The 24,405-nt window shown below is 42.7% G+C and overlaps 1 protein-coding gene across 3 annotated transcripts in view; it reads right to left on the reverse strand.

Moving 5' to 3' along the window:
- Positions 1-24,405, reverse strand: part of USP9X (ubiquitin specific peptidase 9 X-linked) — a 342,688-nt gene that overhangs the window by 79,358 nt on the left and 238,925 nt on the right. For all 3 annotated transcript variants that reach the window (XM_068269855.1, XM_068269853.1, XM_068269854.1), the window contains 9 exons: positions 23,937-24,103; positions 19,085-19,193; positions 13,827-13,973; positions 9,954-10,100; positions 7,675-7,882; positions 6,940-7,160; positions 4,691-4,881; positions 2,561-2,734; positions 1,471-1,612 (listed from right to left, as the gene is read on the reverse strand). In XM_068269855.1, coding sequence (XP_068125956.1) covers positions 1,471-1,612; positions 2,561-2,734; positions 4,691-4,881; positions 6,940-7,160; positions 7,675-7,882; positions 9,954-10,100; positions 13,827-13,973; positions 19,085-19,193; positions 23,937-24,103 — 1,506 coding nt within the window. The remainder of the gene's footprint in view (positions 1-1,470; positions 1,613-2,560; positions 2,735-4,690; positions 4,882-6,939; positions 7,161-7,674; positions 7,883-9,953; positions 10,101-13,826; positions 13,974-19,084; positions 19,194-23,936; positions 24,104-24,405) is intronic.

Below are 24,405 nucleotides of genomic sequence, written 5' to 3' on the forward strand. Positions count from 1 at the left end.
GCAACTGATGTGGCCTGTCTTATCGGGAGCCAATCCCCTTGAGCAGCATCGCTGGGCCGGCCGGTACAGACATGTGCCGCTGACAACGCATTCTGTTGCTATGGGGGTTGGAGGGACGATGGAGAAGCATGTGCATGACATCACGTGGAGGAACAGAGTCTTCAAAGAAGTCAGCCATCGCTTGGTCAAGTTGATTCGCTGGACGGATCACATAGGATGCGCCTCTGTACACATGCCTGACTATTGGCTGAGACGGTCATAAATGGCCACCTTAGTAAGGCTTTAAACTAGTTAAGTCAACAGATAAAGTTGGCCAGGCAAACGGCATTTGTTAGTGAGGTCAGCACTGGCTGCTTGCATTATGTCTAAGATGGGTTTTGAACTCACTCAGAGTTTTTATTTGTACCAGTAAGGCTACATTGGGCTTTACTAAATTATACCCAATTACCACTCAAGATTCCCTGTGCCACTCTCACTGTCTCCTGGCACATCCTATGTGCACACAAAATATCACTGTTTCCAGAGATGGCCCAGGACTGCCAGGATTTTTGGCATCTTGTGTCTTCTGTGTGCAACAGTTATCAGTGCAGGCTGGACAGCAGAGAGAAGGCTTGGGCACCACAAAGGGAAGACGACAAGGGGCAGAACCAAGATGGAAGATTTACAGTAGGAACTTTTTTTTTGAAAGTTTTTTTTTTTTTAAGATTTAAAGGCGAATAAACATATAAACACTTTGTAATTGTTCAGGTATATGTTTTAAGAAAAACTTTCCCAACAATCTCCACCTCTCTCCCCCACCCCACCCCTTTCCCCCCCCCCCCAGCCACCCTCCTTCACTCTCTTCACCTTAGGGTACTAACATATACCCAATACAAAGTATTGAGTCCCCTATTTGCAGTATCAAAAGAGAAAGTCCTCTAAGGTTCTAAAAAATAATCAACAAAGGTCTTGTCGGATATTAAATCAGTGTGTCCGGTTGAGTAGGAGAATTTGTAGATAGTTCTAAGTGGCCTAGGGTGCCTTTAAGTTATTCCATAGCATACCAGGAGGTGTATTTGAAGGGATTCACCAGCACTTCTGTGTCTCGGTGAGTTTGTACGTTTGTAGTAGGTATGCTTTCCAACGTTTGAAGAAGTGTTTCGTCGATTTTTTCTTATGTGTATAAGCTTCTAATTTATCCAACATCATAACATACTTCAATTCCTCCTTCAAGTCCCAAATGGTAGGTGTTATGGAGTAGATCCATCTATTATAGATTGTTTTATGGGCTGCTGATAGGCAAATATGTACCAGGTCTGGAATTTGCTTTGGGGATTGGCCGTGTCTGGTGAATGGAACAAGAGTACCAAGTAGGAACGGTTTTATTCACATTGCCCATCACAGTATCAATGCCCAATATCACGTGTATTGTAAACAATGTGTGTTAAAACCCACATTAAGTGTCTACAAATATTAAATAAATAATCTGACCTTTTTGTTGCATTTTTCACAGTGATATGCATTTGCACCTTCCAGTAAGTCTCCTTTGACGTACTGTTCCATTGAATCCAGTAGGTTTTGGTGGTTCCGGATATCTACATTCAAAGTTGTAAAAGATTCTTCACATTCGTACCTTTAAAGTGAAATAACAATTCTCAAAGACAGTGGGGAGAAATTAAAAAAAGAATAAAAAAATAAAAAAAAGCACAAAAATGTAGAAAGTGCTATACTGAACACAAGAGTTACTGCTTCGCCAAAACCGCAACCGTGATTTTTTTCTTTCCTTACTACAAGTGGCAACATGCTGGTATTAAATATACTATATTTTTCAGAATATAAGACGCTCCAGGCTATAAGAAGCACCTAAGTTTAGAGAGCAAACACCAAGGGAAAAAAAATTATACAAAACCTGGTGCGTCCATGGTCCAGGAGCATCTTGTAGATGTTCTCCCCCCAATTATTGTGTCCCTCTTGTACCTTCTGTGTCATCCAGTGTTCCCTGCCCCACTTGTGTCCTCCATTGCCCTAGTTGGCCCCTTGTCTTCCTCTGTCCCCTTTCTGCCCTCCTGTGTCTCTCGGTCTCACTTTGGCCCCCTCTCTGCACTCCTGTGCCTTCCTCAATCTCCCTTTGTCCCCCTATCTGCCCTCCTGTGTCTTACTACACTCTGCGTTTAATTCAGCTATGTGCAGCAGCAGCTTATCTCACCATCAATCGGCGATCTCTGACCTCTCCTCTCCTGCACGGCTACCCTAGTGATGCCTTCTGATGATCGCATAATCAGCTGAAGCCACCACTAGAAGAGCAGTGCGGGAGACCAGAGATCTGGGATTGCTTCCAGATGAGGTGAGACAAGCTGCCACTGCACATAACTATATATGCAGAGCAGAAGGGGACACCGGGTTGGATGCAAAGGACGACACAGGGGGACAACACAGGGTGTCCCCAACATCTTGGCGAGGGAATAGAATATTTGGAATATAAGATGCAGGGACTTTTCCTCCCCATTTTTGGGGGAGAAAAAGTGCCTCATATTATGAAAAATATGGCACCAAGGTTTTCAGTCCTGTTTATCCAACTTACCTATGGGGGCAGCCTTGGCAAATTTTTTGATCAGCAAAGGATCCTCCTAGAACTTTACTTAACATTGTTGGATGACCTAATGCTTTTAAAGCTTCATCTAAACTGTCAACTAGTGAATTAAAAAATTCTAAAGCATCATGTTGCTCCCGAAGGTTAACAGGTTCTCCCCAAAGCCTATGGATTGAAGAAAGAAAAAAAAAATCATGTCAGCATGTAGGACTGTACTAGGTCCAATATTACATAACAGAGAATGGGCCCAATCCAATTCACTTTTTCTGTTAAGTTTTCTGCTAGGTGAAAAAAAAAAAGCCTTTTAAGCCACCAGCAAGCAAGAAAATACTCTATAGCTGCTATAGCCGCAGGGATGCGAGACTCACATCCGTTCAGTTTGCAGGGCTGCGCACTGAGCCAATCCGTTCTTGTACAGCGAGAATAATCAACATTTTTTGTTCAAAAACAGTGATGATTCTCAGATGTAGGCGCGATCGTGCCACCACGCTCCCTCCTGCCGCTAATCATTAGATTAATGAATGGGAACATCGTTCTCATTCATTCATCTCCCCTCAGGTCTCCATGATCACCGGCATCAATGAGATGCCTGCGTCACTTCCGAAGTAACACATTACTTCGCATTTGCGTACTTCTAGTACGCTAATAAATCTTGTGACTGAATTTTTTTTAAATACGTATGCCAAGAGGGTATATCACTGTTAAATTATGGGCTTATAAATAGTGATGGATGTAAAACTGAAAAAATACACCTTTATTTCCAAATAAAATATTCGTCACCATACATCGTACTAGGGATAGAATTTAAACGTTGCAGTAACTGGGACAAATAAAATTTGTGGCTTTTATCCACAGTAGAACGTTTTATTTTAAGACTATAAATGGCCGAAAACTAAGAATTTTTTCCCCATTATTCCCAAGTAGAATAAAATAATACTTAGCATAATGCACCACCCAAAGAAAGCCTAACTGGCGGCGAAAAAAACCAAAGGTATAGATCATTTTGCTGTGATAAAGTTATTGGGAAATGAATGGGAGAAAACTTAGGAGAAAAAGTTAATCAGGCCCAATGAGAACACAGTTATTTGCTGCAGAGGTATTCTAACTAATTTGAGTATGGCAGGAAGGAGAATGAAGAGCTACAATTCAGTGCATGAAATGTGTTTTTTTTTTTGTTATTTTTTTTTATAAGAGAAGAAAACATTTTTTAAACATACAAACAGCTCCCAAAAGGAGCAAAAACATGAACAGAAAACATAACAGAACATAGAAATTAACCTGAGTGGGTTACAATCCAAGCATCAATAATTAGATTGAAATTCACAGTTTAGTATGCCAAGTCTGACACTTTGATCATTGCCGCCCCATGCTCCTCTATGTAAAATAAATATTATGTGGGGGCATTCAGGCTCACTGCTAGGTGTGCAGTTGGGGCTTACTGTAAAACTGGGACAAAAAACCCAAAGTATTATTTATAAATTTAAGTCGTACAAGTTGCATTTAGCAGAGTTCCTTTGGTACAGTATTTACTTTAATCCCTGGAACCCAATAGCAGCGCTTTCCTATGCGCTTGCGATTTGAAGAGCTTTTGCTATTATTTAGTATTTATATAGCACTAACATCTTCTGCAGCTCTGTAGAGAGTAATTTTTTCGTCATTTAACTGTCCCTCAGAGGAGCTCACAATATAATCCCTACCATAGTCATATGTAGTGTATGTATGTAGTCTAGGGTGAATCTAGAGGGAAGCCAATTATTTTATCTGTATGTGTTTTGGGATGTGGGAGGAAAACAGAGCACCTGAGGGAAACCCACAGAGACACCAGAAGAACATATATGCAGCTAGTGTCCTGGCTAGGATTCGAACCTAGCACTGCAAGGCGAGAGTGCTAGCCACTACGCCACTGTGCTGCCCATGCTATGTGTGTGATCCCACTTGAGGGATGTAAATAAAATAAAAAATCCCCTATAGCATCACATTTTCAAGAGCTTTGCAAATCACAAGCACTTAGAAAAGTGCTGCTTTTGGGTTCCAGGCCTAACTTTAGTTTACCAAAAATAATTCAAGGCTCTGAAAGTAGAAAGACAAGTAATGTTCATGTCAACATAATAAGCAACTAACCTGAACTGTTTCCAAAACCCTCTTGGAACATAGTACTGCAATCTGGATGCTGCTAAATGGCCAAAGATGACCTGGAGATGCCTAAGTACACCGATATTGTATTCTTTTCTGTCCTCTGTTTTACTTAGGGATGGCTTGTCTTCATACTGATGTGGGTATCCAAAAACATCATCTCGAGGGTCTACATTGCTCTAGGATATTTAAAAAACAAAAAAAAAGAAAAAAGAAAAGAAAAAGTGAATAGAAAACTCATCTGATGGCATCTAATTGTAGACTAAAATCAAGCAACTATATCAGAAAAAAAAAACAATTGCAAGAAAGTGAATTTTATCCAAGAATGCACAAAATTAATATCATGGCAGGGCCAAAATTTGACATACAGTATATGTTCTAGTAATGTGAACATTATCAAAACTATCTTGTTTTAATTCCTGATGACCTGCCAGCAGGGCTGTAGAGTTGGTACAAAAATCATGCAACTTCTCAAAATTGCTCCAACTCCTCGACTGACTACACAGCCCTGCCTGCCCGGGTACTATTTTAGCAGGAGCAAAGCAAAATTCTTTTGATTTTAAAGGAAATGTAGTAGAACAAGTTGTGGCTAGTAAAACGAAAGCAAAATAAATTTTTTTTAAGTACAGTAAAAACTCCATTATCTGACACCAACGGTGATTGGCTGATACCGGATAAGTGTAGTTTCTGGGTGCTTGAGACTCAATTGTACAAATTGGCCTAGCTGAAAAAAATAAACAAAAAAAGTACTATACTCAACACTATATACTTACCCTAAACTCCTAATGTTGAAATACAGTAATTCAAAACAAATTACGACAAAGGACATACTTAATGTAAGAGGTTTTTTTTTACTGTATAAAGAAGTGTAAAAGTAGATTTATGCATCCTGCCAGGCCAGGATTTTTTTTTCTGGTTGCTTGAGAGATCTGCAGTGTTCTCCCCAAGCCCCACTCAGCTAATTTTGGTGAGTGCTAGGCTATCTTTGGCTCTCTTCCTCACTCTCCTCCTTACTCCTATCAGAATCGACCTGACAATGCTGAAAACCTAAATCTTGTAATTCAAGCAGCATCCTCTAGTTGATCACCTACCAATCTTTGACTCTCAAACATTTTTCAACATCGGAAGGGACATACACAGGACTAAGAAGATGCTGGAGCGGCATATAAAAGAAATGGTTAACTTACCTGGGGCTTCTACCCCCCCTCCCCCCCACAGATGTCCTGTGCACGTTCCGGTCTTCAGCGATCCTGTGGTTCCCACGCGTCTTCGCTCTCGCTCACGTTGGCCGGAACGTCCTGCACAGGACGTTTCTGGTGGGCCGGTAGAAGCCCCAGATAAGTTAAACTTTTTTTTAATTTTTTTTACTATACAGCTTACAATAACGCCACTGATGGTTCCCCCCCCCCCCCCTGTTTAATAAAGGATAAAAAATAACGCAGCAAACGCAGTGCCACAACGGCCATTAAAATACATCACAAATCAGTATAAACCCTTGTGCAATGATATGTATATGCAGTATCTCTCAAAAGTGAGTGCACCCCTCACATTTTTGTAAATATATCTTTTCATGGGACAACAATGAAGACACTGTCGTTATTATGGGACAGCAAATGTACACTGTTATACAAGCTTTACACTGACTACTTTACATTGGATCACATAGCTAATAATGACTAAACCACTGGCAACAAAAGAGTGTACACCCCTACTAAAGCCAGTCTTACACCTCCATTACTGCAGTTAAAGTACAACTATCAATGTTAATGGGTTTTCTCTAACAATGTAAATCAGGGATGAAGGAAGATTTTTCGTGTACGAGCACAACTGTACTGTGCAGGCACAAGCACAATCCACACATGCCCAGTAGCACAAAGCCACTCATGCAAGGAGGATAAGGCTGTGCGTGGCTCTAGGTTACTGGGCATGGGTGGTCCTAACTTGTGCTTTAGCTGCATGTTCACAACCATATACAAAACAGCATACTCAAAAGGTCGCTGGCTCGCTGAATATTCTTACAGGGACCAATCAATGAAACAGTGGGCCACAGGATGACAAGATAAACATCTGGACAAGCCAAGGGCTTTACAGAGGTAAGTATATTTTTTACCCTGCTTCAGTTACACTTTAATAAAGCTCAGAATAAGAGAGACAAATATTTAGTATGGTGCAAATAGTCCTATAACAGCATCAGGAATTCAGTTAGATTTACTTGTCTTGAACTTATTAAAATTTACCTCATTGTCCTGCTTCTCATCCCCAGACATGTCATCATCAACATCACTACCTGTGCCTTCTATAGCCAGAATTCCGTTGCGGATAGATGGAATCATATACAACTGCTGGATCACAGAGTTCATGTAGCATGTAGCACCAGCATTTTTCAGGCCCACAAAACCCTTAGGGGGTCGAGGTCCTACTGGAGGCAGATATTCCCATTCAGTCAGTGCTTCACAACCTGTAATTATAGAAGAGAAAAGTGCTTAAAGCTATATGATATAGCTTTAAAGTGTACCTGTAGTGAAAAAAAGTGCATCTGGGATTACTTACCTCAGGAGGGGGAAACTTCTGAATCCTAGGGGAAACTTCTGGATCCTAGAGAGGTTTCCCCAATACTACTCACCAGAGGGGATCCTGCGCTGGGACTCCCGGAAATTCAGCTGACAAATGTTTGTTAAAGGTGTGCACAGGTGCAGTAGCAATGTATGTGCCTGCGCAGTAGAGTGGACCCGAGCAGGCTCAGCTATTTCTGCCGGAGCCCGACCCCCTACAGCAATATTATGGCTCTGTGCTGGATCCGTGTTGCTCAGGAGAACAGGGGAAGCCTCATAATCCAGAGGCTTACCGCCCCAGGGGCACTTTTTTCCTTACAGGTTTTCTTTAAGGTTTTGCAATCAAATTTTAAAAGCCTTTCTTAAACTATTCCATGCTTTATAAGTTTAAAAAACAATGGCACCTTTATTGAAAAATACCTGAATAATACATTTCATTCAACGTATCCACAATCTGCCTGAGATTCCGGACGCATCCCACAGCTAATGCAACCAAGAGCTCAAATCCTGCATTTATAGTGGCAGGTGAACTGCACACTGGAATAGCTTGCTCAGCCGGGAGCTCCCCAGTCTTCATATATTGCAAATACACATTGGATGCTGGAAATATGAAGTCATCAATCAATTCCTGTAACAAAATAAACCATATTTACAGGTTATATTTATAAAGCATTAGCATTCAGTAAATCAACATCAGTTTAGGACCCCTGATGAGATAAGAAACAATAACTCCCTGAAAATGTACAGCTTATGGTCTATTTATATGTACCATGAAACATATCACTATACCATGTACCATTATATCACACCATGAAACAGAATTTACACAGACTGTGTGATTGTGTTGGAGTGTATATATTAATATAGAATGTCTACTATTGGACAGGAGGGCAGGGCTGAGGATGGATCTTTTATCCTTGCCACTATCAACGGAAGAATTCTGTACATGAAAAAAAAGCAAATGCTGCTATGTTGCTCATGAAAGCAAGAAAAAAAAATATTGCCTCAGCCGATAATTAGGCGTGTGTGTACACAGGCTTGCGACTCCCAACTAGCAAGTGATAAGCTTGGCGGATCAACTCATCCCCAGCGACAGCTGATCCCATTGTTCACTCTTCTCCCCCGCGTGATGTCATGCATGCGGCACTCCGTCATCCCCCTGGCTACCCACATAGCAACACAGTGCATCATCAGATACACAGCAGACATACATCTGTGCAGCCCCTCTCCCTCATGGCATTTTCTCCTCCAAAGTTCGGCCTTTTCTATTCTAAGATGGCTGCAGCCTTTTTAGTTATTCCAGGTCATTTTCTTCCCCTTACTATGCTGTGTGTGCACGTCATACTCCCGAGCACACAGCACTGCTCCATAATATAAGAGTGTACAGAGTTTGTGCAGTCTGGCTGTGCGCACATACGCGATGCTTTGAGCCTCTCAACCAGGCACACGCAGTAGACGCCAGCTGTGGATCGGGAGCCCGGCTCAGAGGGGTGTATGGCTGGTGGTGAAACGGGTGAAGTTGGGAATTGTAGAGGCAGAGCAAGAAATCAGCTCTGCCTCTTCCGGTTACTAAGGTAATCATCCAAACTGATCAATTACTTCAGAGGGATTTTGGGATACAAATCGTTTGGCCATCTGCAGGATTGACATGGCCAGGTATGTGTGCATTAATTTTGCCATTAACTAAAACAATTCTTCAGTTTTACTTTAAAGGAGGATCTGTGATGCATTTACAGCATAGTAAGAGACCTATTATTATTATTTAGTATTTATATAGCGCCGACATATTACGCAGCGCTGTACAGTGTATATATATATATATATATATATATATATATATATTGTCTTGTCACTAACTGTCCCTCAAAGGAGCTCACAATCTAATACCTACCATTGCCATATGTCTATATTATGTAGTGTAAGTCCTGTAGTCTAGGGCCAATTTTTAGGGGGAGCCAATTAACTTATCTGTATGTTTTTGGTATGTGGGAGGAAACCGGAGTGCCCGGAGGAAACCCACGCAGACACGGAGAGAACATACAAACTCTTTGCAGATAGTGCCCTGGCTGGGATTCAAACCGGGGACCCAGCGCTGCAAGGCGAGAGAGCTAACCACTACGCCACCGTGCTGACCTATAACATTTTCCCCCATTATGACCCCTCTTTTTCCTATTATCACCGCTCCCTGCTGCCAAAAAATAGGTAAATTAATAAATTATACGTTTTAATCCAGTGGCCAAGATGGCCGCGATGCAAATCAACTCCAGAAGTGCTTCCGAGTCATCACAGTCTGCAGAGTAGGAGAGGAAAGCTCTGTCCCTGTCTATCTGCTGAGCTGGAAGCAGGAGGAGACAGATGATCTCTTCCTCCTCCCCCCCCCCCCCCCCTCCGCTGTCTGGAGTGAGCACAAAGGCCACTGATGGCTCATATGAGGTACCAGCAGGGGGAGGGAAAGGCAGATATCAGGGAGGAACAGCTGCTATTAGTCTGCCTCTTCCTGCAGCACAATTAGAAAGCAGCAGGAGAGAGACAGCACAACTGTTTCAACACAAAACAGGGAAAAACAAGATTTGTACTTATTAAAGGAACATTTCAGTTCATTTAAATTGCAATTTGTAAAAAGGGCCACAGAACCCCATTTAAGCAACGGGTTCATATGCGTACAAGAAAAACATTCTACTAGCTAATCCGCATCATACCTTAATGAGGTTAGCACCCCCTTTCTCACATCCAATATGATACTTCTTCTCTGGTGTCTGGAATGCTAGCAATTCTTTTGTTACTCCCAAATGACCTTCAAGAATGGTTTCCTCAATGCCTGTTTCTCCAGTTCTTTTCACATCATCCTAAATTAAAGAAGTGTGACTAAGTACTTAAATTACAAGGTTGGGACCTTTAAGTCATCTTAACACATAAGCAATAAAAGAATCTTTCTTTATCAGAATATAGCACAAAGCTCTAAATCCCAGAATGCGACGGAAACTACCTTTAAAAATACTCACTAGGTGGTACAACACTCCTGTTAAGCTAAATAGACTCTACCCGTTCTGGTTCTGTCCCAAGCACCTGTTTTAAAGGCTGTAGTTCACTAGGCCAATATATTTTGGGAGTGTGTAAAGGCACAGAAATTGTGAAAATACATAGAAGCCTTAATTAAGCAAGTATTTAGCATACATTTTAGCATCAGCATAGACTTTGCCCTGATTTTTTATGACCTTCAGCAGATTCTTAAAAAGTTTTATAATATGATATTCATTGGAGCAGCCCAATATTGCTTTAAATTGTAAGACTCAATCTGGTTGGGCACTGGCTCGGTTTATGAAGCACTGGAGGGAAGCAAAGTTCTTACAATGAGCCCAAAATGCCAACATTAATTGTTATGCATACGGTCAGGCACAGAGTCCAAACTCTTCAAAAGATAACAGGGTTTTACTCCAATATGGTATAAAATTTAGGTGGTTTAGGCAGACTATAATTAAAGACCAATGGAGGGGTATGGGAGTGGATAAACTTGATACCACATTTATAAACAGGTTGATATCGATGGACTCTGTCTCAGGCCTTGCTGACAGTGCCTAGGGGTCAACTTAATTTTTTAGATTATCTGCTTAAGGTTTCAGGACATAGATTATACGTCCAAACTAGGACCCCTGTGTGTTCTAGGACATAGAATCTACGCCCTGCATTAATTCCGGCTGTCTACCGCCGCGCATGCATGCGCATGCGCCTGCACGTGACCATGCACAGTCACGTGAATGGTCCTTTTGTAAAAGTAATAATAAAAATAAAAATTATGTGACATGGGCCCAATAAAATAAAGTTGTTTTTTTTTAATTCCCAATTCATGTTTAACCCAAACCTAGCCCATTAACCCCCACCATACCTATACCAGTTTATAAATGTTTAATGACTGCCGCCAGTAGCTATCGGATGCAATCGCTAGGGCAAAAGTTTCAGGCCCCAAAGCTCTACAGATGTAACGCTCTGCCATTGCCTAGTGATGCAGCTGTACAGCTCTATGCCCCCTGAACTGTCGCCCTAGCAAACCCATTCGATCACCACAGACGCGCAGACTGGGGATAACGGTCCACGACATGCTCAGCTAGAAGTAAAATGTGGCATATGGGGTATCATTTTAATCGGGAAGGCCCAAATAATTTATTTGTAAATGTTTTATAACTGTGGGACATGTGATGTGAAAATTAGCAAGGGTGAAAACTGAAATTTTTTTTTAGTTTTCTGCATTTACGCCTAATTTTCCCCCATACATGGACTATAAAACAAAATAGTTTTGGGAGAAAAATACTACCCAAAGAAAGCCTAGATTGTACTGAAAAAAACAAGACATGTATCACTAAGATGGCATAGATAATTTAAAAGTTACTGCTGTATCAAAACGACACAGCTAAAGTGTCAAAAATGTCGGGAACTTTAAGGTGTAAAAGCTGTGGAACGAGAACCAGTTAAAACATACTATAGGGAAGCAGGCCAATACGTATGCATTTCAGCTGGGTGCATAACCCATTTTTAATATGATTGCACAGGCAACCACCAAACAAGGTCGAATTTCTGCATGTTATAACATGTTCTTGCCCCTTTAACAGAAAATTCCCCTTGAGATGTAAAGGGTTAAAGGGATACTGTAGGGGGGTCGGGGGAAAATGAGCTGAACTTACCCGGGGCTTCTAATGGTCCCCCGCAGACATCCTGTGTTGGCGCAGCCGCTCACCGATGCTCCGGCCCCGCCTCCAGTTCACTTCTGGAATTTCTGACTTTAAAGTCAGAAAACCACTACGCCTGCGTTGCCGTGTCCTCGCTCCCGCTGATGTCACCAGGAGTGTACTGCGCAGACACAGACCATACTGGGCCTGCGCTGTGCGCTCTTGATGACATCAGCGGGATCGAGGACACGGCAACGCAGGCGCAGTGGTTTTCTGACTTTAAAGTCTGAAATTCCAGAAGTGAACCGGAGGCGGGGCCGGAGCATTGGTGAGTGGCTGCGCGGGCATAGAATGTCTGCGGGGGACCATTAGAAGCCCGGGTAAGTTCAACTCATTTTCCCCCCGACCCCCCTACAGTATCCCTTTAAGTGAGACATATCCAGCCTCAAGGAAAAAGATTGGCTGGAGGCCTCTCGTGTGTAAACACCACTCAAAAATGTACGTAACTTCAGATAATAAATAGAACACATTTAACACCAAAGCGTTTGCATCATATTGGTCTGCTTGCTTTGCCCTACTGTCCTAGATGTGCGAGGGACCATGGAGACGACATCCGTATGCCATGGAACTGTCCCAAACTCAGGAGATACTGGACAAGTATCATCAATATTATGAATAAGGTGTACCAAATAACACGTCTTCAAATTTTTCTTGGCTGTATACTTGGCTCTTTTGAGAATGGCAGTGTGTCAGAGACCTGATGACCGCAATTCTAACATGATCAATTTGTAGCTAGAAAACAGATCCTTCAGGTATGGAAAGACCCTTCCCCTCCTACCCTGATTTAGTGGATCATACAAATAAATAATTAAAGAGACTCTGCAATGAAAAAAAGTCCCCCTGTGGGGTACTTACCTCAGGAGGGGAAAGCCTTTGGATCCCAACGAGGCTTCCCCTTCCTCCTCTGTCCCACAGTGGCAGCGCTTGACCCCCCCTTGAGAAAGTTATCTGTGCTCACTGGAGTTCCTCCAGTAAGTTTGAAAAAAATTGGTGTAACTGGTTTGCTGCACATAATTACGTAGCCCCTGATCTAATCAGGGATTGTATTCCTACTACGATCAGTGTGTCTAGATTAGAAGACCAAAGGTTAATGGATTAGGTTTACCTGTAATTTATTTCTCATGAATGCCCTGCCTTGATAAATCTCAATCCTGTTAAATATGCATATTGCAAGTGTAGATCAAATTATGTTGAAAGAGAAGCTTGCTTTTACTTTATAAGATACACAATCCATTCCTCCTAGTTGGCGGTAAAGAGAGAATAGTAGAGAGTGTGTATAGAAGTGGGGAAAATAATTTACACTGAAAGGGAAACTGCCTGTGCCAGAGGCCCTTATCACTTTAGATTGAGGTGAAGTACAAGTTTCTGAAGATAAAGATGGTGTAAACCCTCCATTTTGATTTATCTTGGGTTTCACGCCCAATTCTTTGAGGCTAAGTTCACGGTGGGACGTTACAGTTACTTGCTGTAGACATTTGTATGCAGAATAGTGCACTGCAATGAAAAATCTATGCCCTGGTCACAGTGCACACATTGTGCTGCATTAGGCTACAGTTGTGCATACAGTGCGTTAAACTTATCTATTGCAGATGTTACAATGTTTGCATATGCGCACGAATGCCTGCAGCCGGTTCCGAATTAAACAGAATCAATACTAATCCATTACTTCCATGGTTTTAATAGCACATGCGTCATAAAACGTGTTAACACAATATGTGCGACTTTGCGTTGCAATGTAATTTTGTGTTATGCCGTTAATGTTGCACCACAGCGCAATGGCCTACTTTGAACCTAGCATGAAAGTACAATGCATGACGAATTAATAGCATTCATTACAGTAAAGCAACATACCCTTATCCTCTTGAGCCAATCTATCTCATTGTTGAGCAGAACCTCAGCGTTGGGAATGTTAATGTTGCTGTTGTAGGCATAATTTAGAAGGTGTCTTAGTAAGGTGAAGTAATCCCCAGCATGTTTAGCCCGTTCTCTAGCTGTACTCTAGAAAAATAAAAGTAATACATTCACATTCATTGATTTATGATATTTGAATTAGAGGTAACTAGAGGTGGAAAAAAAACAAAAACTGTTGAGATAATTAATTGTATCTATCCTCCTATGTCTGAAAATGAAATTTTTAGAATCCCCCCAGAGCCCGATGCGGACAGGTAATGCATACTGCACTGGAACCCCGAAGTAAGTGTGGGGGAGGGGTAATGGTACATTTAACATTAGGTGGGACAGCGCCAGTGGGTTTGTCGCTTGTCCCAATATTGCTCACAGTTACCGCCGTGCACCCGATCAATCACGAGTACCGTACAGTATGTAGCAATTTTCACGTACTGCGCAGTACGCTCCCGGCTGGCGGAGGAGGAGTCACGTGGCTAGCCAGCTTAGCAGGGGTTGTCGCTACTGGCCAGAGGGACTTGGACTGGTGTTGTGGGCATAAGAGTACTCCAGGGGGCTACAAGAAGCCCCAGGTAAGTTAAAATATTTTTTTGCAGTTGAATTAGGATCTCTTTTAAGACTACTTTCACACAAACATGTTAGAGCAACAAGAAGACACGAGGAAAGGCTCGGCATTGCTTACGTTGGTTTATTGCTGATACACTTACATTTGATTCTTATCAATAAAATTAATCTTGTGCAATGCAAATCACGTTCAAGTTGATACTTATCGTGTGCATGGTGAAGGGGATGTGGAATGGGCAGTGGGTGCAGTCTGGTGCATGGCCTTACGACCGGTTCACTACAATAGCTTCTTCTGAGGCATGGATGTGCACGTCAAGCCAGAAGGAGGAAGTGCGCCGTGGTAAGGTTTGCAATGCGGCCAATAGGACGCGTGCAAGCTGTTTGGAACACAGGGTGGACGGCAGAATTATGGGTAAATAACCCCTTGTAATCCAGCCGCTCTGCTGAGGCAATTAAGGCTCATTTAAATCACGGGTAAGCACTTGTGATTACTCGTGAGCACATCCCTGCTAGGCCTGAAAGATAAATCGAATTTAAACCGAAATCGTGATCACTAAGATCACAATTTCGGAATCATCAAAGCGACATTTATCGCGAACATGTCATTTCCACATGGGGAAGTTTGAAGAATTGGCTTCAAACTTCCCCAAAGTCCCGGCGCGTGCGGCCCGCAGCATCAGCAGCGTTGGACATACCTTCCGCATGAGTCCAACACTGTCTGTCCTCTATCGTCGTCTGCCGGCTATTGTGCTTGGCAAAACTCCAGGTTCCTGTACGTCACATGATATACAGGAAGTATTCCATGCATTAGAGCCTGCAGGAGGCGAAGCGGATAGACTGGCATCGCTGGACTCGCTATGTCCAGAACTGATATAGGAGGCACAGAGAGACAGAGTGGGCACAGAGAGAGAGAGAGAGAGAGAGAGAGAGAGACAGAGGGGGCACAAAGAGAAACAGAGCGGGAAAAATGTCACAAAGGGGGCAAGAGAGAGACCCATAAGAGGCATGAAGAGGCAAAGGGGGCATAAAGAGAGACAAGGGGACAGAGGGGGAACAGACGGGCAAAGAGGGGAAACAAAGCTTGATTTGAAGGAAATCGTGAGTTGAATCGAAATCGCAATTTCTGACAAAAATCGCTCAATTCAATTTTTTCCTAAAATCGTTCAGGCCTAATCCCTGCTCCCAGAATGCTTTGGGAGGAAAATGCTGCTTAAACAATCTAGGCTAAGTATCACTGGGAGGGCAAGGGTACATACCAATATACTGCAATATATAGATATAAGAAGGGTTTCTGATGCTGAAACCAGAAAAATTAAAAGTGGATATCCTGAATAAATTACTGCATTCTGCTATATGTCACTACAGTGCCTCTTTAAAGAGAAACCGTAACCAAGAATTGAACTTCATCCCAAACAGTAGCTGATATGCCCGTTTTACATGAGAAATCTATTCCTTTTCACAAACGAATCATCAGGGGGCTCTGTATGGCTGATATTGTGGTGAAACCCCTCCCACAGGAAACTAAGGAACAAGGTCCTGGCAGTTTCCTCTCTGTGAACCGTGTTGCATTGTAGGAAATAGCTGTTTACAACTGTTTCCAACTGCAAAAAAAGCAAGCAGCAGCTACTTCCACTGACATTACCTGCCAACAGTAAAAATGTCACCATGTGATAAATGTCAGAATGTAAATCAAGGAGAGGAAAGATTTTACAATGGGCAAACACTGACCAAATCATTCATACATCATTGTAAAACTGAAGCACCTTTTTATTACACTATTTTCACTGGAGTTCATCTAAGACCGCCAAAGGATTTCTGCCTATTTTTTCAAACCGCATAGTTGGATTCCGAACACCAAATAACCCAAACCCTTCCTAGCTCCTCTAACATGATCCTTAAATTGGCCATACATTTTTAAAGTGTGGCAAACAGATCAATCCCTCTCTGATCTGAAACTGATCAGAGAGGGTTCAAATCCACCCATACACAGCACACAGACTACCAATAGATTTCACTATGAAAACTGCAACGCTGCACTGTTTGATGCAGTGTAATGCTATGGACACTGTCTGATCGATTGAAATTTACTGTCTGATCCTAATGTAGATTGTCTTTTGCCATGAATTAATCGAAATTACAATCAATGCGGCTCATTGCAACAGATAACCACCAGATTCGATCAGCGCAATCCTATTTGCTGGTAAAAATCAATTTCAACTTAGCCAGCTTAACAGTCTGACTAGCTGCGAGTTTCCAAATTCCTGACAGTGCTCAATTTCTGTCTGTGTTGAAACACCCAACAAAACCTGCTTTTTAAAGCTTTGTTCACATCTAAAATCGAAAATCTCTGACGGCCGCGTTTTGCGATTGAGATATTTTTTTCCCCCTCCCAGCGCTTACCTGTGCTATGATGATTTTGTGTAAAGCGCTTTTCAACATTTCAGCATTTTTGCAGTGCGATTCCTTTTTTCACTTCCTGAAGCAAGTCAGGAAGTGAACTCTTTGACCTGGAAAATAATAAATACATTGGGCTTGATTCACAAAGCCGTGCTAACTGTTTAGCACGGGCGTGCTAAACAGTTAGCACGTGAAGTGCCGTTCGCGGACTTTTGCGCGCGCAAAGTGCCGCGATTTGCGTGATCGCGGACTTGTGTGCGCAAAAGTTTGCTAACGGCACTTCACGTGCTAACTGTTTAGCACGCCCGTGCTAAACAATTAGCACGGCTTTGTGAACCAAGCCCAATGTATTTATTCTTAAAAGCGCAAACGCAATCGCTGCAAAAGCGATTTTGTGAGCGTTTTTGCTATACCTTCCATTATACCAAAATCGCACAAATAATGGTGCAGGCAGCACTTTGGTCAGCGAAAAGCAGATATGAACAGACCCATAAGGATTCATTGCACAAGTGCTTTTAAGGCGATTTTCAAAATCACTGGCGCTTAAAAAATTGTGAAAAAGCCCTAGGTGTGAAAAAGCCTTTACAGCTTTTACTGATGCAGGAAGACAAAATACCTAGGACAGTGGTTCCCAACCTTTGTGACACATCATGCTAAACACTCAAATTTCTGTGACATCACATATGTACACTAGAAAAATACTAATAAATACCACAACATGGATGAAAGAGTGCATTATCCTGAATACACTTAAAAATTAAGGCTAGAACTTTTCAGAAATATTAATAAACAATCAGTGGGAGAGATATCCAGCCCCTCCCCCAATTTGAAATTGTTGCACAGCACCAACAATTTGCACTGCACATTACAGCCATAGTGTCTCCTCCCCCCCCCCTCCCCCCAAAAAAAGAAAAAACTCCCTCAGACTCAGTATAGGTAGTCAGGTGTAGCTGCCTTCAGTGCAGGTAGCCAGCTATAGGTTCCCCCAGCATAAGTCAGATGTAGGTGCCCTCAGTATAGGTAGCCAAGCATAAGTGCCCCCAGTATAGGAAGTCGGGTGTAGGTGCATCAGTATAAGTAGCCAGGCGTAGATGCTCCCAGTGTAGGAAGTCAGGTGTACCAGCATATTTAGCCAAGCATATATGCTCCCAGTATAGGAAGTCAGGTGTAGGTGCCCTCAGTGTAGGTAACCAGCTATAGGTTCCCCAGTATTAGAAGTCAGGTGTAGGTGCCCTCAGTACAGGTAGCCCAGCATAAGTGCCCCCAGCATAGGAAGTCAGGTGTACGTGCATCAGTATAAGTAGCCAGGCATAGATGCCCCCAGTATAGGAAGTCAGGTGTAGGTGCCTCAGCATAGTTAGCCAAGCATAAGTACTCCCAGTATAAGAAGTCAGGTGTAGGAGGACTCTGTATAAGTAGCCAGGCATAGGTGTCTCAGGTATAGGTGTAGGAGCCCTCAGTGGCATGTGTTGGCAGCAGCGGCTGGCTCACAAGCTCCAATCGTTCCAGCGCTGACATTACTCTTCTCTCCCGCCTCCGCTCTGATTTTAGTTAGAGCAGGGCTAATTAGAGCAGGGCTACAAGAAAATGGCTGCCGATGTGTGCATTTGTGGACATTGGCAGCCATTTTCTTTTAGTCCTGCTCTATCTACAGTCAGAGCAGAGCCTGGGAGAGAGACAGAGCGGGGCCGCAAGCGGCGACTGGTTGGGAATGTGTGGCCTAAGATATCTGCACTGAAATGCGGAATACATGTTGCATCACTGATACATGCTTATATAACATTTTTAACAAAGAAAAATTAAATTTTAAGTTCCATACAGACAGAAGTTGGCTCTACACTATAAAACAATTTTAAGTAGATCATAATACAAGGAAGTGTTAAGATTATATAGTCAACCCTATAACAAATGACCAGCTATCTATAATACGAATTTCCAAGCTGTCCTGCTGTATGTATGTGTGTCTATCTGTCCTGGACGCGACCCCTACTGCCCCGCTGTGATTGTCTGAGGTACTGATTGGGTGGCAAATGTGTGGGGGAGGGGGGGGGGGGGATGGGATGGGCACACAAGACCAGTTATATGATACCCAATCGAGGACTGACTGGGCAGTGGCTCTTCCACACTACAGTATTCAAAACAATACATTTTGATGGAATTGGGATTAACAAACCAAATTAGAATTTTTATCCTGTATTTGAAAAGATACTTTAATGCAAACAAGAAAAATATAATGGTCTTACCCCAAGGACTGTGAAAAGAAGTGTGATGAAAAATATGAGAGGTCTATGTCCCATACAACACCTTGTAGCCATGAGAAAGAATTGTTCCTGTGCCATTTGTCTGACAAGTCTAAGAACAAAGTAAGACAAAAAAAGGATAAAATGAAATATTTACCAACATTCAAATTATTAATTAATCATTCCTGAAAATAAACTGATGACTACAGAATCTTAACTCTTAAAGGACTCCCAAGGCAAACTCTTATAATCTATTTTTACTCACTTGGGGCTTCTTCCAGCCCCTAGTAGCCGCCTCAGTCCTCCTTGGCCGCCTGTAATAATTGCAATTCGCCGGCGAGGTCGGCTCTTTTGCGCCTGCGTGGGCACGAGTGCCCGTCTGTCCACGTCATCTGCCGCATACGCAGTAGATGACGTGGACACGAGTGTCTGTGCGACCCCGCCGGCGGATCGCAATCATTACGAACGGCCAGTGAAGACACAGAGGAGGACCAGGGCTGTGGAGAGGGACTAATATGGCTGCTAGGGGCTGGAAGAAGCCCCAGGTGAGTAAAAATATATTATAGGAGTTCGTCTCGGGAGTCCTTTAAGAGTGAGGGGAGAAAAAAGGAACTCGGACTAGTTCTAAGATTAAGACCATACATATAAATCAAATCTAAACTTCTTGCCTTCGCCAAAGTCTGTATGCGGCACGGTGACAGGGATCGGCTATACATGTAGGAAGGATTTACTCAAGGAGGTGTTTAGGTTTTGAACAAGCAGAAAGAATATTAATGTAAAATAACAGATTCCCTACCCATCCACAACACCGGGTGCCCAATGTGACACGAAGCGGATGTACAATAAATACACGGTAATACACACACACACACACACACACACACACACACACACACACACACACACACACACACACACACACACGTAAGTCCCAGATAACAGCAGCCCCAACAGTACTGTATTAACTAGGCCTGTTTTTAACACCGAGTCTCAAGCAACCACACTTATCCAGTATCAGCCAGTCCCCATCGGTGATGGGGGGCTGAGAGAAAGAGAGAGATGGAGAGAGGGAGTGTGTGATTTTTCTAGCTGTGATTGTACTTCATTTCCAGTGCTTAACTGCTTGAGGTTTCAGGACGTAGAATCTACATCCTGCATTAATTCCCGCTGTCTGCCGCCACACATGCGTGTGCACAGTCATGTGAATGGTCAAATGAATGATTGCTGCTGTTAGCTAGCAATAATCATTCAATAAAGTTAGAGAAAAAATAAATAAATAAATAAAGAGGCATGGTCCCAATAAAATAAAAAAGTACTTTTTTCTTTTAAATTCCCCATTATTTTTTAACCCAAACCTAGCCTAATAACCCCTACAATACCTATACCTGTTTGTAAATTTTTAATAACTGCTGCCAGTAGCGATCGCATGCAATCGCTAGGGCGAAAGTTTCAGGCCCCAATGCTCTACAGATGTAACGCTCTGCCATTGCCTAGTGATGCACCTGTACAGCTCTATGCCCCAGGAACTGTCGCCCTAGCGAACGCATTCGATCGCCACAGACGCGCAGACTGGGGATAACGGTCCACCACATGCTCAGCTAAAAGTAAAATGTGGCATATAGGGTATCATTTTAATCGGGAAGAGCCAAATAATTTATTTGTAAATGTTTTATAACTGTTGGATGTGGATATAAAAATTAGTAAGGGTGAAAAATGAAAAAAAAGAAAGGTTTAATGCATTTACGCCTAATTTTTCCCCATAAATGAACTACAAAACAAAATAGTTTTGGGAGAAAAATATTACCCAAAGAAAGCCTAGATTGTGCTGAAAAAAACAAGACATGTATCATTAAGATGGCATAGATAATTGTTACTGCTGTATCAAAACGACACCGCTAAAGTTTCAAAAATGTTGGGCACTTTCAGGTGTAAAAACCATGGGACGAGAACCAGTTAAAGCAAAAGAAAAAAAAAAAAAAAAAGTTTACCAGGATCTCAGCCCTCTGCAGCCACCCTGTGCTGTCACTGAGCGATGCTCCAGTCTCTCGCAGTGCCCCTCTTTAGGCTGAGCTATTCAATGACCACTGCGCATCTGGTCCTGTGTGGCCTCACATGCACTGATCGCTCCCGTCCATCAGCGCACGATCAGGAGGCTCGCGGACCGGGGCCGACCATCCAGATCAAAGAGGATAGGAACATTGCAGAGTGGCGACGCCAGCACTGGATGGCTGCAGGGGGCTGGTAGAAGTACCAGGTAAGTAAAACTTTTTTTTTTACATTTAGTTTAGGTTCTCTTTAGGCAATTTTATTAGCGGATGTCAGATTTAGTCTGTGCCTTCCCATTTTAAGAGTGAAAAGGAGATTGCAATTTAAGCAGCAGCAACACAGCAAACGAGGAATTTCTTAAAGAACAACAGGCGATAAACTTTTTTTTTATAGTACCCGATTAACCTACCTATTAGGGTACACATTACCACTAATGCTAGGGGCTCTTTATTTCTTAAACACTCTCTCTGCTTTAAAAACATCCTTTAGGCCTGGAACCCACTGAAATCAGCAAACGCAACCGCTAGCGTTTTGTCTGAGCGGTTTGCAAGCAGATTCATGCGCGTTTTTGGTCGTGTTTTGCAACATTGTATTTTTTTGCCCAGCGGGCGCGTAGTGTTTTGCGTTTTTATCCTGATTGGTCCTGTGAATTATTTTTAATTTTGTTACAGTGTGCTGAACCGCAAAACGCTAGCAAAACCGCTCAGTTTAGGTTTTGCTGAGCGTTTCTGCTAGCGTTTCAATACTTTACATTGAAGCGCTAACGCTCCCAAAATGCTGCACGTCCTGCGTTTGCGTTTCTGGGAAACGCAAACGCTCCTGTGGAAGTTGCCCCATCCATTAACATTAGCCCAGCGTTTTGGCAAACTGCTAGCGTATCGCAGTGCTGCCAAAAGCGCTCCTGTGGGTTCCAGCCCTCACACCTCACACAGCTCACAAAGGTATTCCCCTTGTGACTGACTCAAATTTGTAGCAAAGTTAAATGTATAGACCTGACCCCAAACCAACTCACAAATCTCCTTAACCGCATTCCCCTTAGCAGCATATGCAGGAAAGTCAGAGGAGGAGTAAAACAAGCTGATCAGAAGAGGTAACAGGTAGCCGGTTGCTGTAATATTGCTGTGATATAACTAGCAGTCAGAGAAATATGTAGTTAGGTCCCATACATCTAGCAATTTTGGTGGCCGAACAACAAAAAGACAAAATCTCTCTCTGATCAAGTAGAGATCTGCTGGCCACTATAAAACCACAGGCAGATTCCGGATCAATTACAGCATGAAAACTTTCGGCAATGGATGTAGTGACGCTGCCTTGCTGCCCCTGCCCGCTGTCTCCGCCAATGTACATATTTATCCATAAAGTAAACTTTATGGAGGATAAAGTAAGATTGTTTTTATTAGCAGATGCAACTTTTTTTGTGGATGCAAGCCCACTTCCTCAGGCCAATAAAAGTGGTGCTATGTTGCCAAAAGACTTTAAGCGCTCCAAGCAGCGGATGTTTTATTGGCCTGAAGAAGTGGGCATGCACCCATGAAACACGTTGCCTGTGCAAATGAAATCCACTTAATGTTAGTGTCATTGGAGAGGAAAGCCCCCTTCACCTTTTTCATCCACCTTTTGTACTTAATCTAGGACTGTGGCCATGATAACAGATCTAACTAGCCCTTGTCGCAGATGTTCAGGGGGACCCAATGCTGGATTGGTGAAGACATGTAAATTCTAAACTTGTTTGTAAATTATATACTTTAAAGTAAACTTTAAATTAGGTTTACTTTAAAGTATACAATTTACATACGTTATGTGGTAAGGCAATCCACATTTTATTCACTGTCAGGGCTGGTTCACACTTGAGTGATTTTCAGCGCTTTGCTGATCACCGGCGATCAGTGAAGCTCTGTTGCTAAAGTATTCATATGGGATCATTCTCGCTGCAGCGTTTGCGATTTGCATAAATCGCAAATGCTTTTAGGGCAATTGCATTGTGAATCTTGTTCTGTTGAACGGGAATCAATTCCTAGTGTGAACTGGCCCTTACTGTAAAGAAGCCTGTCTAAACAGGTGGTAGAATCTCCTTTCCTCAATGCACAGTTCATGGACTTTTATACTTTGTACAGACCTGGGGATAAAAAGCTTCATTGCCAAATTTTTATATTGCCCTTACAATGTATTTATATATACAGTATATGTTAATTAGGTTGTATCTTAAGGCATACTAGGCACATACTCGGCTAAACTTAGAGGCGGCCGGTCAGCGTAGTCTTTGCCAAGAATCTAGTATGTGTACAGCTGCCCAAATGTCTTGCCAAAATACACTCCTAACTGGTCTGCCCTGTAGTCCCCCCCCCCCCCCCCCCCCCAACAGTAAGCATTTCTCTATTATACCAGAGCGAGCAGTCAGTATAGTGCTTGTTTTTTTAAAATGTCGTCAGCGGGATCAAGGACAATTCTAAGAGGTGACACCAATAGTATGTGTACATACCTTCTGTCATCTCTTTCCCTTAAGAAGCCCAGTTTGTTTAACATGACACACTTCACACGTTTAATTAATGTAGTTGCCCACTGTTGTACCTGCTCTAGGCTGATGAGCAATGCAGCAGATATGCAGCAGATAAGTGAGCAGGAGACAGAAGGGTGGTATAGTGTATCTGTGTGTGGTAGCAGAAGCCAGGTTGACTGTTCAGCTTTTATAATTAGACAATGAAAAAACTTAAAGTTTACAAATTACGTCATATGAGCAAAGTAACTATAGTCTACATATTTTAACTGCATATCAAAGATAAATAAAACAGGAAAAGTAATGCCGACTTACTTGCTTTGACAGTGGAGCAATAGGTCAATAATGAAAGTCTGCCAAGCTTTCTCTTTGCCAAGAGCTTCCAGTGCGGTGGGTATCATAGCAAAACATAGGGTCATCGCTTCCAGAGCCTCACAACAAACTTGTTCATCTTCCGGGTCAGGTTCATTGCCAGCATTGGTCTGAAAAACATTGATTACACTTGGTCAAAGGGAACCAGAATTTCACTTACCTGGGGCAACTACCAGCCCCCTGAAGCCATCCTGTGCCCTCGCAGTCACTCATGACTCCTCCGGTCCCGCGCTGCCAGCTAGTTTCATTTTTGCCGACTGACTCGGCGTACCTTTGCACGCAGTCCCGCTGGTGCAGGAAGCTATCGTGGACGTTAACACGTATCTTAAAAGTTCATATTAATGCCCGCGATAGCTTCCTGCACCAGCGGGAATGCGTGCAAAGGTACACGCGGTGGCCCTATGACTCTGCA

Source organism: Hyperolius riggenbachi, chromosome 2, assembly GCF_040937935.1.
Source record: "Hyperolius riggenbachi isolate aHypRig1 chromosome 2, aHypRig1.pri, whole genome shotgun sequence".
Taxonomy (NCBI): Eukaryota; Metazoa; Chordata; class Amphibia; order Anura; family Hyperoliidae; genus Hyperolius; species Hyperolius riggenbachi.